The 19,861-nt window shown below is 43.9% G+C and overlaps 1 protein-coding gene and 1 long non-coding RNA gene across 6 annotated transcripts in view; one reads left to right on the plus strand and one right to left on the minus strand.

Annotated features, from left to right (window-relative positions):
* The first annotated feature begins 4,278 nt into the window (after positions 1-4,278).
* Positions 4,279-13,832, plus strand: LOC128853249 (uncharacterized). Its single transcript, XR_008451634.1, has 2 exons — positions 4,279-7,327; positions 10,251-13,832. It is a non-coding gene; the product is annotated as an uncharacterized LOC128853249 (long non-coding RNA).
* Positions 11,264-19,861, minus strand: part of IQSEC1 (IQ motif and Sec7 domain ArfGEF 1) — a 165,292-nt gene continuing 156,694 nt past the window's right edge. For 2 of the 5 annotated variants that reach the window (XM_054076429.1, XM_054076430.1), the window contains exons 13-14: positions 17,245-17,294; positions 11,265-15,906 (exon numbers count right to left, since the gene is read on the minus strand). In XM_054076429.1, coding sequence (XP_053932404.1) covers positions 15,328-15,906; positions 17,245-17,294 — 629 coding nt within the window. In that variant the 3' untranslated portion in view covers positions 11,265-15,327. Of the gene's footprint in view, positions 15,907-17,244; positions 17,295-19,861 lie in introns of all 5 variants that reach the window. The other 3 variants (XM_054076431.1, XM_054076432.1, XM_009566981.2) reach the window with 3 other exon arrangements.

The following is a 19,861-nucleotide window of genomic DNA, read 5'->3' on the forward strand; positions in this document are numbered from 1 at the left end:
GCAACTGCTCGGTGCCCATTTTCCACAGCCTCTTGAAGGGCAAGCTCTTCACTGTACCAGCTACTGGGTTTTATCTGAAACATGGATACCTTGTTGACGATAGAAAAGCCATCCCCCTTTACTAGCCTCTTCCTAGAGGTGATAGACAGGAAAGGCTCCTGCAAGACCCTGCTTCTCTCCATAGATTACAACTCTTTCACAGTGTCACAGCTACAGGGCCACAGGATTACCAACTACCAAAAGAGATCCTGAGCTTCTCATCTCCATATGTTGAGTTCTGGTTAGCTGCCCTACTTCTTTTAGATGTGAAAAATGGAAAAGCAAGAGGTGATACCTGGTCCTATCAGAAAAACAAACCAACGAAGAAGAACGGTGGGAAACACTGAGATAGCTCCTGCACTTCACAGCCTTTGGGGTGGAGTGGTAACATTACTGCCTCCGTGGGGTACTTACACCTATAGCTGGTTGATGGTATCACAGAATCACAGAATCACAGAATCACAAGGTTGGAAAGGACCCATTGGATCATCGAGTCCAACCATTCCTAACACTCCCTAAACCATGTCCCTAAGTACTTCATCCACCCGTTCCTTAAACACCTCCAGGGAAGGCGACTCGACCACCTCCCTGGGCAGCCTGTTCCAGTACCCAATGACTCTTACTGTGAAGAATTTTTTTCTGATATCCAACCTGAACCTCCCCTGGCGGAGCTTCAGGCCATTCCCTCTAGTCCTGTCCCCTGTCACTCGGGAGAAGAGGCCAGCTCCCTCCTCTCCACAACCTCCTTTCAGGTAGTTGTAGAGAGTAATAAGGTCTCCCCTCAGCCTCCTCTTCTCCAGGCTAAACAACCCCAGCTCTCTCAGCCGCTCCTCATAAGACTTCTTCTCCAGCCCCTTCACCAGCTTCGTTGCTCTTCTCTGGACACGCTCCAGAGCCTCAACATCCTTCTTGTGGTGAGGGGCCCAGAACTGAACACAGTACTCGAGATGCGGTCTCACCAGTGCCGAGTACAGAGGGAGAATAACCTCCCTGGACCTGCTGGTGACCCCATTTCTGATACAAGCCAAGATTCCATTGGCCTTCTTGGCCACCTGGGCACACTGCTGGCTCATGTTCAGTCGGCTGTCAACCAGCACCCCCAGGTCCTTCTCTTCCGTGCAGCTCTCCAGCCATTCTTCCCCCAGTCTGTAGCGCTGCATAGGGTTGTTGTGCCCCAAGTGCAGGACCCGGCATTTGGCCTTGTTAAACCTCATGCCATTGGTCTCGGCCCAGCAGTCCAGCCTGTTCAGATCCCTTTGCAGAGCCTCCCTACCCTCCAGCAGATCTACACTTCCTCCCAGCTTAGTGTCATCTGCAAACTTGCTAAGGGTGCACTCGATGCCTTCATCCAGGTCATTGATAAAGACATTGAACAGAGCTGGACCCAGTACTGAGCCCTGAGGAACTCCACTTGTGACTGGCCTCCAGCTGGAGTTAACTCCATTGACCACCACTCTCTGGGCCCGGCCATCCAACCAGTTTTCAACCCAGGAGAGTGTGCGCCTGTCCAGGCCAGAGGCTGACAGTTTCTGCAGCAGAATGCTGTGAGAAACTGTGTCAAAGGCTTTACTGAAGTCCAAGAAGACTACATCCACAGCCTTTCCCCCATCCAGTAGTTGAGTGATTTTGTCATAGAAGGTGATCAGGTTAGTTTGGCAAGATCTGCCTTTTGTAAACCCATGTTGACTGGGCCTGATCACCCGGTTCTCTTGCGTGTGCTTCATGATAGCACTCAAGATTACCTGTTCCATGACTTTCCCTGGCACTGAGGTGAGACTGACAGGCCTGTAGTTCCCCGGATCCTCTCTGCAACCCTTCTTATATATGGGCACAACATCAGCCAGCCTCCAGTCTAGTGGAACTTCCCCAGTCAGCCAGGACCTCTGGAAGATGATGGATAGGGGTTTGGAAAGGACATCCGCCAGTTCCTTCAATACTCTTGGATGGATCCCATCCGGCCCCATAGACTTGTGGGCGTCTAGCTGGGCAAGCAAGTCTCTAACCGCCTCCTCTTGGATCACGGGAGCCTCAATCTGCCCCTCTAACTCTTGGATTTGTAAACAGAAGGAACAACTTCCTTTGCTATTAAAGACTGAGGTGAAGAAGGCATTAAGTACCTCAGCCTTGTCCTTATCCCCTGTCACTGTTATTCCTTCTGCATCCACTAGAGACTGGATATTCTCCCTCGTCCTCCTTTTCCTGTTAATGTACTTGTAGAAAGACTTTTTGTTGTCTTTCACAGACTTAGCGAGTTTTAATTCTAGTTGGGCCTTGGCCCTCCTGATTTTTTCCCTGCACGACCTCACTTCGTCCCTGTAGTCCACCCAAGATGCCTGTCCTTTCCTCCAAAGCACATAGAGCTTCTTCTTCTTATTGACGCATCTTGAGATCTCCCTGCTCCACCAAGCTGGCTTTTCCCCCCGCCGGCTCCTTTTCCGGAACACAGGGATGGTTTGCTCTTGAGCTGCTAGGATTTCATTTTTCAAGAGCGCCCAACCCTCGTGGGCTCCCTTGCCCTGAAGGACTGTTTCCCACGGGACTTTGCTAATCAACCTTCTGAACAGGCCAAAGTCCGCCCTCTGGAAGTTTAATGCGACTGTTTTGCTAACCCCCTTCTTAATCCCACCTAGAACTGAAAACCCTATCATCTCATGATCACTTAATCCCAGGCGTCCTCCAACCGTCAAATCCCCAACAAGACCTTCTCTATTCACAAACAGCAGGTCTAGGAAGGCACCCTCCCTTGTTGGTTCGCTAACCAGTTGTGCAAGGAAGTTGTCTTCGATGCACTCCAGGAACCTCCTAGACTGTTTCCTTTCTGCTGTATTGTACTCCCAGCAGACATCCGGAAAGTTAAAGTCTCCCACAAGGACAAGAGGCAGAGATTTAGAGACTGTCCCCAGCTGTTTATAGAAGAGTTCATCAGCAGCTTCTTCTTGGCTGGGTGGTCTGTAACAGACTCCTATCACAAAGTCCCCTTTCTTGTGGGCTCCTCTGATTTTAACCCATAGGCACTCGATCCCGTCCTCACCGTAATCGTATGGATTGCAAGGAGTAAAAAGCCTGCTCTGCTGCTCAGCCTCATGACTCATGGGGTTAAATGAGCAGGCGGCTTCCCGCATGGTGCCGCTGAGAGGGAACCTCTCTGACAATGTGGGGAAACAGAGCACTGAAGAGAGGGCAATGCCCCCCAGTGCCGCATCCTGGCTCCGGACAGAGGTGGTGGTGGCCAACACATCTTCCCAAGGCGAGGAGAAGAGGTGGGGATCTGGTGAGAGCCTCCCCAGACTACACACGCTAAGGATGCAGGCGTTAAAGCCGAGGCCACCCTCTACTGAGAGCAGTCAGGTTCTGGTCAATACAAGCAGTGGCTTTAAAGAGAGGATAAACAGACAGCACAGTAAAAGACTGCCTGAAGAAAACGGTCTGAACCATGAAAACGAGGCCAGGCAGCTGGGAAAGAGCAGGAAAAAGATGCCTCATCAGGAAGTTCAAAAGAACCGAAGGAGCAGCCAGCACGCTTTACCCTGTGCATTCATTCGCTAAGCATGAGAATGGTATTGTGAGTGAATCCTGAAGAAATACCTGGTTTTTTTCCCAGTTGCAGAACAATCCTCAGTGGATGACAGCATATGCACAGCATGAAACCACAAGCAGACTATCGCTTGCACGTAGAGACTCCTCTTTGTTCCTGCCCCGCCAAATGGCATTGTACCATTTATGTTATATTGCAGCTCTCCCTCAGGTATGTTACTACAGTGGAAAGCACACTCCTGGCAGCTGCAGTTCTCTGCAACTCTCCCTAACGCTTAATTCCACCATTCTGACCAGCAAACTGCACTGCACTGCACTGACCTGCACAACGTACTGTTAAAGGGAACAGTATCTTTCTTGCCTTCTGCTTCAGTGACACATCCAACCTTTTTCTTCCCCCATATCATTTCCAAAGGCTGTCTCCGCTATCAGCTATTTATCCACACGCTCATATCATTTCAGCTCCCTTTGACATCGCTAGACCACTCTTCACCGCCTTCCTGGGCCAGCTCATCCCTCAGCTGTTAGAGGGCTCTTCATAACTCATATTTGGTGATCAACCATGACTGCCACAGTGATGCCTGTTCCACACGGAATTACTTTCTTGCAAAGGAGGCAATACAAAAGTGATACAGATCAGTAAATGAGTATCATCAAATTACTCTCCAGTCTTCCTTTCCTTTTCATATAATTTTCAGTAGCTGCTTAAAAACTGGTATTCAATAACACAAACAACTGATAATATTTAGCTCCTTGAGACATGGATATTTTACTTACTGAAAAAATGCCACTGTATGTCTGAATTACTCTGTGAAAACAGTCACCAGTCTGCAGCACTTCCAGGAAAAGACATGCAATGCCTTCAGCAGCCTCTCCTCCCTTTCTGCAATCTTTGTTTCTCCTTCTCAGTCACACAGATGGTAGGAAAGTTTTGCTTTTGAAATTCATAATTGTCTTCCCCGTGGGCATGTGACGATGTGCTTATTGCATCATCTCTCCTGTCTCTGAATACTTTAAAAAAGTTGGCTTACTTATTAGCTCTTGGGAAAGGTGAGAGCAGGAACTGGTATTTCCACTTGTGCTCCCAGTTACATGCCGTGGAAGTGAGGGAATGTATTTGAAACAGATGTTAACATGGCCACTGTATAAATTTGTCCAAGCATAAATATATGTCCAAGTATAAATATGTTTGTTCCATGCATCCAGAATTGCTGTACTGTGGCTATCGGAGGCACCGCCTGGAAAGAAACAGATACATATTGTTATAGAAAAGGATTCTCTTAAGGTGGCACTTAAGAGGCAAACTGTCAGCTCTGTCTAGATTAAAAGGAAGCACTAAATTACCTTATGGTTTTAAGTGTTTTATTTGCTAAAGTATTTTATTTCAAATAATAAAGGGTCATATGTTCTTCTTTACAGACAAATAAGCTCTAATTTTTCAAGACAGAGAAAATAGCCCAACTATTGCATTGAAATCAGCTACAATTCTTGCTCTGGGAAGGAGATAACCTGACCTCGCAGTCTAGGGAGCAAGCTGTTACTGTGGGGTTCTGTACGAGCACAGTTGAGGGTAAAGAGCAGTGCGCCAGCCCGGATAGCACAGGGTTTGTATCCCAGAAAACAGGCCGCGGTGAGGGAGACAACCAGGGTGGCTGTGAAAAGATCTTGCAGTAACTGCCTAAAGCCCATCCTGGCAGCATTAATGACAGGAGATGGGGCAAGAGCCCCTTTCCCAAAATAACCTCTATACTCTGATCTTGGAGAGCGAGGAAGGAGCTCCATGAGCTCAGGCACATTCTATTCTTTTTAGTCTAACAATTTGCTCCGTCGCAGATGAGGCATCTGTTTCTCCCCTCTCGTGTGTGGAAAGAGAAACAGATGGCCCAAAACACGAGTGCTTTTTCATCAGCTTTTCCTTCAAGTTATTCCAGTCCCACACAGGCAGAAGAATTGTTCAGGCTGCCTCCTCGCGACTCACTGCTGACATGCAGGCACCTCTTTTGCATGAAGCTATGCCAGCAGTTCACAAGCACCTTATCAGGGTCATGAGATATTTCAATAGTCCAGAAATTTGAATGCTGCAGTAGCAGGAGAAAAGCAGAAGAGTAGAAACAAAAGTTTCTTTTCGGTATAAAATACACATGCAAATGATTTTGAAAATTTACAAATTGCTATCGCAAAGAAGTTAGCAAATAATCAAAGATATTTTTAAAAACTGCTGAAATGCTTTCAAAATTCAGTGCTATAAACACCTAGGATGCATGCAGTCCTCCTTAGGATACTCAGTACACATCTCAGCAGGAAAGAAAATGTTACTTCTTGCCACTGCTCTTCAAAATTCAAGTTTTCGAGCACAACCAAAGAATCTCAGACTACAGACATTGGGGGGGTTGGTTTTAAAGTTTTATTCTTAATTACAGCAAAGGCAATTTTGGAGCCTGGTATAAGGGCTGAGGCAAAAGCTTAGATATGAGGTTACCAGAAAGATGGAAATGAATCATAGAATCATAGAATAGTTTGAGTTGGAAGGGACCTTAAAGATCATTGAGATCCAACCCCTGCCATGGGCAGGGACACCTCCCACTGGATCAGGGACTCCAAGCCCCATCCAACCTGGCCTTGAACATCTCCAGGGATGGGGCAGCCACCACTTCCCTCAGCAGCCTGTTCCAATGCCTCACAGCCTCTTCTTCCCGAGATCTCATCTCAATCTCCCCTCTTTCAGATGAAAACAATTCCCCTCCTCCTATCCCTGCTCTCCCTGATCAAGAGCCCCTCCCCAGCTTTACTGTACTTATATACTGAATATATAGGATGAATCATTAAATAAAAACATTCTTCTCTGTTGTTGGAGAGGAATATAAAGGAATATTAGCCAGTAAAATGAAAATAATAGTCAAGACATATGGTGAGCTTATGGAGGAGGAAAATGCTCATGGGGGTGGTACCCCATGGTACGAGGGAAGTCCTGCCAAGATCATACATTCACAGAATCATAGAGTCATGGAATCACAAGGTTAGAAAAGACCTCTTGGATCACTGAATCCAACCATTCCTCTCTGCCACTAAACCATGTCCCCGAGTACCTCCTCTATTTGTCTTTCAAACCCCACCAGGGGTGGGAACTCCCCCGGCTCCCCAGGCAGCCTCTGACAGGGCCCAATGACCCTTGCTGTGAAAAATTTTTTCCTGATATCCAGTCTGACCCTCCCCTGGCAAAGCTTGAGGCCATTCCCCCTTGTCCTGTCCCCTGTCACTTGGGAGAAGAGCCCAGCTCCCTCCTCTCCACAACCTCCTTTCAGGCAGCTGTAGAGAGAAATGAGGTCTCCCCTCAGCCTCCTCTTCTCCAGGCTAAACAACCCCAGCTCTCTCAGCCGCTCCTCGTAACCTTTGTTCTCCAGCCCCTCACCAGCTTCGTTGCTCTTCTCTGGACACACTCCAGAGCCTCAATATCCTTCTTGTAGTGAGGGGCCAGAACTGAACCCAGGATTCGAGGAGCATGAGCTGTGCTCCTTTGCTTCTTTCCTCCCTGGCCCCGGTGCAGCACCTGTGTCCCTGCACTCACAGACGGCTCTGCGCACTCTGCCGCTCCTGGCGTGACCCCAAGCTCAGCTGCACGGGGTGCACGGGCTCCTCGCCAGGGAGAGAGAGACCAGGGCTGGTACAGCTTCAGGAGATGACGTGCCCACCAAAGGACTGTGCTGCACAAACTCCATCCAGCAGGATCCCATGTGGTGAAACTCCATGTCTGGAAGTCAGATTGTTTCCTCATTAAAAAAACCCTTAATGGTAATGATTAAATTAATGAATTTCCATCCTCTTAACCCAGAACACTGGCGTAATTCTTGCTTTTTCTATTTCCTAGACAAAAAAATAAAGCCCATCTCTTTATTGAACACTTGCTAATGTATTATTTTGTGGCAGAAATGAGAAGCTGTAGAAAGGAGGCATTTTTCACTACGCACGCACAACATTTCATTTGCATCGGAATGAGTTTTCTCTATTCATTTTATTAAAGGCAGATTATTTTTTCTTTTCTCATTACATATACCTGTTTAAATCACTATGTCTGAATATGAAGAAATGAATGAAAGCTTAAGCTGTGTTTGTCATTTTACAATGGAGCTGATAAATTGTATGCTTGTGAGATTTGTTTGAGCTGGCTGTGTCTCATGAACCATGATGCTAATTTCACATCTCAGTTACTGCAAAAATGCCTAATAAAGGGGATTTTTTGCACAACATTTTATCCCTAAAACTATGCATTTATACATATGTTAAAAATAATAAATCTGTCCACTTGAAAAAAGCAATGGTTTCAAGTCAGCATCACCCCCACAGCTTTCATTTAAGTCTTATTTAGCTTAGGAAGTACTTCAAGCAGCGATCTTAATTTAAGCAGTTCCTAACATTCATGATCAGCCTCATCCTGCAGTTGATTTAGTTTTGCCAAATAATACAGGATATGGCTTTAATTCTAGAAATAATACGAAACAACAACAACAAAAAAGTCTAGCAAAAAAAAAATACATCTAAAATGAAGCATTTTTCCATCATTTGCGTATTTCTATCAAGTTAGCTGTGCTACGTTCTCCTCTAGGAATTTTATATCAACAAAATACAGCAGCAAAATCACTAAGAGGCAGGTAAGCAGGCCGAAAATCCAGAATGCTGCCTTTTGAAAAAGGTGTATATAATGCAGTTATACTGCCAGTAAGGGTTTATTATGTTATGTAGCACATTTTTCATCTCGGGCAAATACGTCTGTCAGGACATACACATGTTTAAATGTGATTTATTACACACTCCTAACAGCACCGTCATTCTGATACCTTGTGAGAGTTGTTTGAATGGCTGCAGGAAAACCTCTAGAAGCTAGCTTAATGCTCCAAGTGCCATCTCAAAAGCTGAGTGATAAGCAACAGCGTATGGGAGGAATCCTGAATTCTGCCTGACCAGGGCCTGCGATGCTGTACCATTTAACAATAACTGGGTTCCCACACCTCAGCTGAGCACAGGCTGTAGCTGACAAGTGCAACATCACCCAGCGATTATGCGTATGCCAAATAAATATATGGTAAAACACTACTATGCCTGCGTTTATCAGACTCCTGAATGGAAAGCATTAAGGTTAACTGGAAAAAGAAAGTCACATAGATTCTATGATCCTCAACATAAGAAGGAGATGGACCTGTTTGGAGGCTACAAGGAGGATCTGAGGGCTGGAGCACCTCCCATAGGAGGACAGGCTGAGAGAGTTGGGGTTGTTCAGCCTGGAGAAGAGAAGGCTCTGAAGAGACCTTATAATGACGTTCCAGTACCTGAAGGGGCTACAAGAAAGCTGAGGAGGGGCTGTTTACAAAGGTTAGAGTGACAGGACATGGGACAATGGGTATAAACTGGAGAGGGTCAGATTTAGACTGGACATAAAGAGGAATTTCTTCACCATGAGAGTGGCGAGGCCCTGGCCCAGGTTGCCCAGGGAAGCTGTGGCTCCTCCATCCCTGAAGGTGTTCCAGGCCAGGTTGGATGGGCCTTGGGCAGCCTGAGCCAGTGGGAGGTGTCCCTGCCCATGGCAGGGGGTGAGACTAGATGGGCTTTGAGGTCCCTTCCACAGCAAACTATTCTATGATTCATGAGATTGTTAAGTCAACAAAAACGCAAGGAGAGCTACAGAAAAAACATATTTCAGGAGGGAAGCATATGAAGTTCTTTAGCTTGTTTTCCTCTCAATATTGCATGTCTTCATTTCAACTAAAACAACACAGGAAAGACTTGGAAAGCTCCCCGCTCTTAACAAAGACACTTCTAGAAGTTACCAGTTACTGCATGGCAGTTAATTCAGGAAATGATTGTGTGTACTGACACCTACACACAAACACCTAAACCTCACAAACATAGGATAGAGTCTGGGACAATTTTTGAAACATTAGATTTTTGGCTTGCAAAAGAGGCAATTTTCAGCTACAGTTCATAATAGAAAACCTTGAAGTTATCCTTGACGTTAGGGTGAGATTGCCTGTCTGCAGGAAGGAGGCAATGCAGCTTCTAAACGAATGCATTTTCCACTGGAACAAGCTTTATCAGACATGAGGAATGCAACTCCACTGAGCTCAGCATCTCAAATAAATAAAGATATTTAAATTTCAACAGAACACATCATGCAGTGCGAGCCATTAGACTGACGTGCTTAGCCTACACAGAATTTCTTAAATTAGGTTCCTTGGCATTGCTGCAACCTGTACAAATCTACCACACAAACCACGACTGCTGCTGAAGCTCCTCTGGCTATTACTTTTTCTTCTGTAGTGCCAGATCATAAATGTTTTCAACGTAGTCCCAGTTTAGGTAAGAAGCAGCAGCATTTCAACATGTTATTTAGGTCTGATTTTTAAAATGGATCAGGAACACCCCCCCCCCCCCAGATTTACAACATTTACAGGCTCTTAGAATTAAATGAAAGACTGACTCTTTGCCTTCTCAAAATGTATTAAAACTCTTAAAATCATAGCTTCTAAAACAGGAATAGAAGTACCAGTAAAGAACATCACTGCAAATCCTTCTGTTGCCATTAACAGACCATTTCTATGGGGCATCGTTTACCTTCTAATGGATTACGCAGCTCAGAGGGATGGCACATGGGAAGCATCTACTGATAAACAGGTACTTGCCTGTAGCAAACCATGGATCCAGTTGTCCATCATGCAGTTATAGCCATTCAGAAACAGGCCGCGGTTGACTATTCCCACAAAATAATTCAAGAGTCTCCTAGAATTCACAGAAAAAATAAGCAAACACAGTATTTAGTTTAAATTGAAACCTAAGCATTAGTTTGAATAGGCTTTATAGACACTACAATCCCACTGAAATCCAGGGAAAGCTCAGAAATAGGAACACGATGGAGTATGCCGCAGGTTATTAGCTGAAGCAATTGCAGGAACATAACCGTCAAATATTGCAAGGCCAACTGTGGCAAATATACTTAAGTAGTACAAATCGAGACACAACAAATAATGGCAGGAATGAGTGGTAACGGGATATTACTGATTCGGTGCCATCGCTTACCCGAGTGTGACGATGGGTCCCTGCCAGCAGGCGCCCAGAAGTAACACATACCCTGAAAGCTCGATCCAAGGAGTGACGGTTATGCTTGGGACACGAAGGCTGGCATCCCTGTGAAGGACAAACTCAGAACGTTCAAGTCAAGGGCAGACAGTCATCGGAACGCGAGCTCCCACAGCAATGTGACAGCCCAGAGATGAATGGGATCAGGTGAACGTGCTGACAACTCACGGTTAAGGAGATTGACAGTCTGGCAGAATGTTTTGGTCAACAGTACGCCAAAAAGCCTCATCAGTGTCGCCTGTTCTTGTTTGCAATTCTAGGGGTTGTATTTATTGCTCTTTATCACACTTCGGAACTAAACCTAATCACAGCACACCCAAACAAATCAAAACCCACTGGGAAGGGATCACAGCTGCCACGGTACTGACCACCATTTCCACCAACTTCTCTGTCATTTGAGTTGCAGACTGAAATCTTGGCCCCTTTGAAGCGAGCAGCAGAAATCCCATTGCCTCAGCAGGGCCAGGCTACCCTCGGAAGGAATTCCCTTCCAGTCTGCAGAGTTGAAGTTCTTGGATTACACAAAATGGGAAACAAAGAGTTTTAAATGATTTATTTGATTTCTCCACATGATCACAGTTATAGTTTTACATCAATAGGGTCTGTTACTACTTACAAACAGAATGCATATTAAAATGAAAGCACTCCTTTCTCCCCCATAGTTACAAAAGAGGTCTCAAGCCTCCCCAGAACAGAAGCTTCTTGTAAGCATAATAGTTTTTGAAGTCTTTACCAGTCTGCATTCAAGACCTAATTCTAACAGTTTAATACAACTCAAAGCTGATTTAAGTTCCTAGCAGGAGATAGGCAACCTCAAAGTGACTGCAGACTTATAGTAATACTAATTTACACACTATGTACAATTTAGAGAATTGTCTATTCCCCCTACTGGTCCCGTTATCACCACCCCCTTTCCTCTTTTCCAAATTTAATCTTGTTATTGGTTCCACTTTTCTTATAAATATATACACAATAATCCATTTTGCAGGCAAGAAGTGCGATGGTATTTTACAACGGAACAGCAAAATGCATGCTTAACTGCAGAAAACACACAGCTTCATATGGAACAGCAAGTCAACATTTAGAGATTCATTGTTTAAATATCTGCTGACTGTCTTTCAGCTCATTTTATCAAGAAACAAGAGGCTTCTGCTGCATGCAGTACATGATGGGAAAATCATTCTACACCGTATGTTGGACTTGGCTTTTTGTTAGCAATACAAGACGCACATTATATTAGGATGAACTTTGTTTTTTGTTTTTACATCGTTTTACATTTCATTCTTAACTTAAAAAAATAAAAACCCCAAATATATATTTGATTGTTGTCCCAGAAAAGATTTTTGTTGCCACACCTTCATTCTTTACACTTCCCTTTCATTTGTTCCAATCAGCATTACTGCTTTGCCACATCGGTTATGGGAAAAGAGAAACACGGTCGCTCTGTGCAGTTGCGCACCAGTTTCAAATTGGCAATGGCATTTGAGAAAAAACGCTCTCGATTCTACTCCTGCCTGCAGGCTGAACAAATTCATTCTCTTAACCACATGCAGTGTTGAAGTACGATCATTTCCCTCTTCTAGGCACGATCCACACTGCTTTAAGCACTTATTAATCAAGGACAGAGTCAGAGAGGTTACACGACAGCCCTAAACGAGCAGCAGAGTTCTTAACAGTTCTGCTGAACTGTTTGCTTCAAGTACATACAAACTCACGGTCTGAGAAAAAACCCCAATGAAAATCAAATCAGTTTGTCCTCATTGAGATAATGAGAGTTTACAAATACTGTGCTTTTGTATGAACGCTTTTGTTTTTCAACTGGCCTCAAAACGCCCTGTGATTTTACACATGCACCTTAATGCATCGGAGAGGAGGCACCAACTCTTTCCCCAAGCGTACATGGAATCACGGGTAAATGGGTTTTTGCACGCACGTCTGTGACCCTCCTGAATTGGCTGCACATGGAAGATCTGCGGCCCAGCATCGCAACGTGGCCTGCGGTGAAAGTTTAGCCTGTTGGTCTGTAACTCTAATTTAAATGAAAGAAAGGCGTTTTTAAACATAAAGCACATGCAGATCTGGGAGACTGAACATCTTCCTTCTTAATTAACACAGCCAGAGTCAGGTTCTCCTCTCCACTGCTACCGCATATGCTGCATTTACGTCAATACACAGACAATTTTACTTACAGTACAACTTTACATCCAAAACAAGCACAGCCTCCATCACTCAGTGAAGAGGAGCATTCTTACCTTGGTTTTAATTAAAAGATGCAGTTTCTGAAAAATGTTTGTACCTGAATGGTTCTTTATCTTTTCTGGAACAACCTTTAGATTACAGTTAGACTCTACTATTGGTACAGATGTATGAAGAAAAGTCTACATATTGAAATATGTTATCACTTTACTTCAACTAATATCAACGGTAACACTGATATAATTTTGCAAATATACAATATGTAGAGTGTAGCCTCACACTAAGAACATCAGATGACATGCAGACAGTTCTACTTTCCCTTCTAAGAACAGTATATATTCTTTAAACTGCAAGGAACAGAGCCTCAGGGGACCCATATAAGTCCTCTTAAGGTGAGCCGAGAATTTAGAATAGTATGAACGATATTAAAAATAATCATGTAATTACTTGTTTTCCTTTCTTTTCGTGACGATAATTTAGAGGAGAAGGAGCAGAAGGGGAAAACATATTGCACATGTGTGAAACAAACGTGGACAGCTTTGAACAAAAGGCTAAACTCTAGATTGCTGTATTTGCTCTCTGTGGAGGTTAACAAAGTGCTCAGTTTGCAGTTTTGCTGGTATCGTGATATCAATGGTATGAAAGGGAAAAAATTACTCAACCTCCCCCCCCGACCCCAGTATGAGAGGTGCCATGAGCGAGCTAATAGGAAAAGTCACTCTCTGGTTCTCATGTCCCCATTATTTCTAACAATTTTATTACTGTTAAATACAAAACCGACTATTGGTCGTTATTAATACTTTTACCCATTGCAGACTGGAGCTTTTTGCTCATCCTCTTCAAGGTTTGCTTTTAGGCTGGTACAGTGTTGCAGTTGTGATTCCTTTGTCTCTACTGTTTAGGTGCAAAGTCCTTGCAGTGGCTCAAAATGCTGAAACTACAAAGTAGGCGCCAGGTATAACTTTGTACAGGATTTCAGGAGAAAAACTGTATATAAATTTGCAAATGGTTTGATTACAACACATAAGCAACAGCAGCACAGCCTGTTTTTATGTGATGTCTTGCAACTAACTGGACTATGGAAGTGAGGGTTTGAGCATAAACTCAGCCTGCTGAGTGCTGGGGACTTCCAAACTAACAAATGTGATGAGGAAAAATGGTGAAGCCACTTTGTTGCTAGCACATGGCTACATGGAATTACATTTTTTTTTATATATATATTTATAAAACCCCTATACTAAATTCTAGAACAATCCTTCAAGTTCTAGAGCGCTTCCACCTGGAAACGTCCTGACTGGAATTCAGCTTCACTGGGGGTAAAAATGAGAAATCATGGTGAACGGGAAACGAAGTGGCTGAGAACGATGGAATTCGCCATTTTAATGTCTGAGATGAATGTTTTTGCAGTGTATACATGCACCTGTCCTAACTCTTCATGTGTGTTCATTAGATCATATGCATCCAAAAGAAATGTGGATCATGGAAGTTCACAGTTATCACAGCCTTTAAAGTGTCTAAGGATTGGTGTGACCAACGCTCGACGATTACCACCGGTATGTGGCCATCCTACATTGCTATGGAGTAATTACTGCATCTTAACGAGTTCGCTTACCTGAAATAGCAGAACAGTTATAATACTGATTACGTATGATATTATCGTGTTAATAAAATAAGGATTTATACAAAGCAGTATTTGACTACAACGTTTAAATGCTATGTTACTTGGCACATTTAGTAGTGATTGCTTAGAAATCTTAGTGAGTCCAGAGGACTTTTAATGAAAATACTGACATGTCTGAAATTTGTTTCTAAGGTTTAATGTTTTTGGTCTACTCTTTTGTATGCTATTCGTCTATTATACTGTCCTATCAAGTAAGTGGAATTCCTTGTAAAGTCTATATTGCTAGTTTTGTGGACTGAAAAAATCTCTTTCCAAGCACAAATGTTAACTATACAGTATATATATATATATATTTATATGTATATATTTATATTATATAAAGTTTACTTACGTACTTTCATCAACCATATCAGGTCTACTTATTTTTTTTGCCCATTGACAATAAAAGAGCAAGAATGCAACACTTGGTTCTGTATCACTTTTTGCCTTTTTTTTTCAGAGCCTAAGGTTTTTATGACACGTGTAAAATTGTCAGCGGATTTGGTGTAAAAGGTAGCTTTACTCCTACGCAGCAAGCAGCATGTTTTCAAGGCAGTTTGGAAAGAAGAACTAACCAGATGGTGAACATCTATCGAGTAGATCAGTAAAACCAGTATCGGTTGCGCTAACTTGAATTATTTTATTTAGTAACAGCAAGCCTTTAAGCTCACACAACTCAATTAATGGTAAAAACTGACAATATTATTTGTTGCTTCTGTAAGTGCCTGTGTAACACTGATTAAAACTACGGTTACGAGGAGAGCCGCTACGTTCTAGACTATGGTGCTGATGCCGCTGTGTTTGGGCTTGGTGCTGGCTGCCGTGGAGGGAGGCGGCGGTGGGCCGTGGTGATGCTGCGCGTGCTGGGGATGAGAGGAGTGCCCTGGGTGCGGCGGGGGATGAGGCGCGTGCGGGTGCTGGGCGTGGGCGTGCGGCAGGTAGGGAGCGTGGGGGGCGTGGGGCACGTGGGGGTGGTACTGGTGTGAGTGCTGGAGGTGCTGGGGTGGGTGGTAGTGGTGGTGGTGGTGGTAGGGGGGCGGGTTCTGCTGCAGGTGACAGTACTGCGAGTGGTGCGCGTGCACCTGCGCCTGCGTCTGCCCCTCGCCCGGCCCTGCGTGGTGCATGCCGGGGGGGTGCTGGGAGTGCTGCTGATGTGGGATTACTGGAGGGTGCGGAGCCTGCTGGGATGAGCCAGATGGTGGATGGCCTTGGGAAGGTGGCTTTCCCCTTTTACTACCAAATAAGGACCCTAGGAGTGAGGAGGAGTTAGGCATAGTCTGGTGAGGGCGAGATGGACACTCTCGGGTTGATGTAGCTCTTCGGCGCATGTGAGGACTGCTAATGATGGACCCCTAAAAAGAAATTAATAGAAATAAAAATTAAAAAAACCTTAAAATGTTTAAAAGAAAAAGTTCACACTGACCCACAAACTCCTCCTTCAGTGCTCACATGGGTGGACTATTAACTAGGAGTTCTAGGAAAAATCGTATCTCCACCTTCCCTAAATTGCCACTGAGGCATTGTGCCCTTCTCAGGGAATCTGAAGCATTAAATGGTTTTCTCTCAGTACTTTTATATCAAAAGCTATGACTTTAAGTAAGAAAAATGTCACAGAAGAGTAACATGACGTAAGACCTAGGAGTGTGTTTTTAAAGGAAAAATACATTTTAAAATACTGTAAAAAAATACCATACTTGCTTTTTTTTTTACAACAAAAAATAGAACTACATTAAATTCAACCTGAAGAGTTAAACACACAGCAGCAAATATTACAGTTACAGTTCAGATTTCAAAACAGTATTTTAAACTTCTGTATTTAATAGTAGTTTTCCACTACTATCAGCCACAGTGCTGCTTCTCAAGCCTACCTCTCAATTAGGTGTTAAATGGAACCATACCATTTTTGACACTAAGATTCCTACGAGATTGTGTTCTTCTGACCTTTGGTCCAACATTCTCTATTATTTAGCCTGGAATGGTGAATTTAGCTTCCGGAAGTTTGGGGTTTGTATTTTTTAAAGAGAACTATGGGACACAGCAGTACTTAGGCAAAGTGTGCTAGATTTAACTGCGATCTACCTAGCGCAAACACAAACCAAACCAAAAGAGGAAAACAAAAGAAAAAAATCTGCAAGCTGAATTCAGAGACATGAACAGTAAATAGAAATGGTTTGAAGATGAATGAAATCTCATGAAATCCACATTGAATTCACCTGTCTTAATCATTTTTTCCTCCCATGCCCTATCTGTGCAATTCCATGGTGTCATGACTGCATACATTTAGCAATTGAACTCGAAAAGAAGCAATGGGAATGGTTGAGCATGAAAGTCAATAGTTGTAGCTAAATACCAAACAGCGAGAACAGTGTACTAGGTAACAAAGAGCAAGTGGGCTTTTAAGCTGGGACCAGACTGAAATGGTGGCAAAAGGACACATCATATTCATTTCACCATGCTTGCAGGAACAAAGGGAACAAGGTTAGCTCAAACCAAAAATGGCATCAGTCTAAAACAAGCTGTCAGTGCTTTTTAAGCCAGAAGAATACGGAGTGAGTAGCCTAGGCATGCATTTTATTTGAGGCAGGCAGGTTATATGTTAGAAGAAAAAAGAGCAAAAAAATATGTATATAAAAGAAAGTTTGAAATGCACATCATCACATCCAGCTAGACATCAGGAACTTCCTACTTACTTCCATATTGCTGTCTAGCGATCCTGCACTGCTGCGTCGCCCACGCTTGCCTGCCCAGGACATGCAACACCATAGATTAGAGACTGAGACAAGACCCGGGTGAAAAACAGCGGCGCTCCCTGAATTGCTAGGGGAGTCTCTAAATGCAACTAGAGGGGCTGCGGGGGAACATTGCGCTGGGCTGCTACAGCAGCTACGAAGGCAGAAACTTCGACTTTTAAGGCCATTAGTTATATTAAGTTTCTGTACCCGACTAATTGTTACGAGGGATTGTTGTTGTGAATCAACTACCATTATTGAGGTGTGATTTTTTATTTATTTGTATAACTCTTCAAATACACGTATTTTAGCTCCTGTAGTCAGTAACATGAGTATGATGTTGACCAGCAACAATTCTAAATTGTTTGGTTTCCTGGAATCTCATTGTCTATGAAGTCTCTTTCTGTAACGACTGGTAGCGTGAGTGGGTGTTTCTGGGGTGGTGTTAAGTTAAATGCACAATTTAACAGTGGTGTATCCTGAACTTCGGTGTGGGGACTGGTGAGGGGTATTGGTTTCATCATTGCATTTTCAGTTTTGAACCTCAGTGGATTTCATACAATCTTCTTTCACGAAGTTTTAAAAAACCTAAACTTAATTTTTTTATCGATAACTCTGAAATCTGTCTTGACATTATGGCTAGGTTTTGTTTGTTGAGCTGTGCAGTGCTTCAAGTACGATGGATTTGTTCTCCAATACTCTCCAACTGCCAAAGACGTTTGCCTGACACTACGCACCAAACACCAGGTGGTTTGCCCAAGAGCCGGAATGCTGCAGGGCCTATATATAGGACCCCAGATCCCGGATTTTCTCTTTCACCTCACAGGACAGAGACTAGCAGATGGCTGCGGTGGAAACGCTTGTTTGTGAAAAGAGAGCCTGTCGAGCATTGCTTTGCAATGTTTCCAAACCCTTCACTGTCAGGCTGTACAATCAAAGCCAACCTTTGCAGAGCAGTCAGGTTCTCAAAGCTTCTCTGCGTGCGTATAGAATCCTACATTTTCTCAGTGCCTCCTTATTGCTTTCCTGCATGGCCAAGTATCAGAGATAGTCTACACTGCACCGGTACAGCGCTGCCTGCAGAATCTGCTACTCATACAGGTGCCTTTGCAGAGGAATGTGAAGGTTTGAGCCACACGCGCTCACCTTTAGAAGCCAAAAGGCATGTAGTATCCAAGCTAAAGAGAACTCTGGGAGCAGTTTAACAGTGGTTCCTGGGAGGTTAACCCTTACTCCTTGACATATCTTCTCACAGACCAATTCAGACGAGTCTTTTCAGATCAGTGTGATCTACACTTAGCACCTATGGGATCCATGGCGTAACTGTGACCTGCTTGGTCACAGGATGCCACCCGGCAACACACATTTCTCGTAAGACCTACAGCTTTTGTTAAACTCCTGTAACATCCTCCCCAACTCATTATCACTGTGAGTTACTCCCAAGTACAAACTCCTCTTCACTGACATTAAACTGAGGGGGGTGGCTGTGGCCGAGGTGCATGTTTGTTAAATTTGTTGGACTTTGGAACAATTCCCCTTGACTGGGTCTTTGCTGAAAGCTCGGCGCTTCACCTCTTGCTGCAGTTTTAGCTTCACCAAACCCACAACTGCACTATCTTATGAGCCCTCCAAGAAAAACTGGGTTTGATAATCCCTTATTTTCACCTTGAGTCAGGCTTTTGATATTTTTCTGCTCTGCTAACGGGATTAGCAGTGATGAACATTCAAATCCTTCTTGTTCCTGATACCCGGAGGAACACAGCCATCTCTGAACTTAGTACTCAACTGCAAATAAGACTGGCAACTGCCACAAGTCACTGAGTGTGGCCAAAAAAAGGAAAACAGGAATATCCAATGCCTTCTGCATATGGCAAAGTCTCTTATGGAATAGCCTTGAGCACGGACACACACAGTATATATGGACAGAAAGAGAGAGATGAGTTTTTGCTTAGAGCAACTTCAGGGCAAAGCAGTACTAGCAAAGCCAGGAGCAAACAGAAACTGCTACCTGAAATTCCTGTCCCATTATGTGGGACTAAGAATAATTCAAATTTACAGTGAAAATTTTAAATGATCAAAATATTTTTCCAAACTTTAACATTCCAAAAGAAAATGTAGTTTCGTTAATGAAAATCTATTCTAGACTCCAGAAACGGATCTCTCAGACTGGAAGGGGGACGATTTAGATCAGATATTAGGAAGAAATTCTTCATGATGATGGTGGTGAGGCCCTGGCCCAGGTTGCCCAGGGAAGCGGTGGCTGCCCCATCCCTGGAGGGGTTTCAAGGCCAGGTTGGATGGGGCTTTGAGCAACTTGATCCAGTGGGAGGTGTCCCTGCCCATGGCAGGGGGTGGAACTGGATGGGCTTTAAGGTTCCTTCCAATGCAAACCATTCTATGATTCTATGTGCAGACTATTACAGTAAATGTAAATCTTTCTCACCTCTACCCTGTATTTCTTGAAACTGTTCTCTGCCAGTGATATACACTAATATCTAAAGAATGCATGACAATCTGGCTCTGTCTGTCTTAGGAAGAAGCTCTAAATTAAGGTAAAGCAAACTAACGTAGCAGCTCT

Source organism: Cuculus canorus, chromosome 11, assembly GCF_017976375.1.
Source record: "Cuculus canorus isolate bCucCan1 chromosome 11, bCucCan1.pri, whole genome shotgun sequence".
Lineage (NCBI taxonomy): Eukaryota > Metazoa > Chordata > Aves > Cuculiformes > Cuculidae > Cuculus > Cuculus canorus.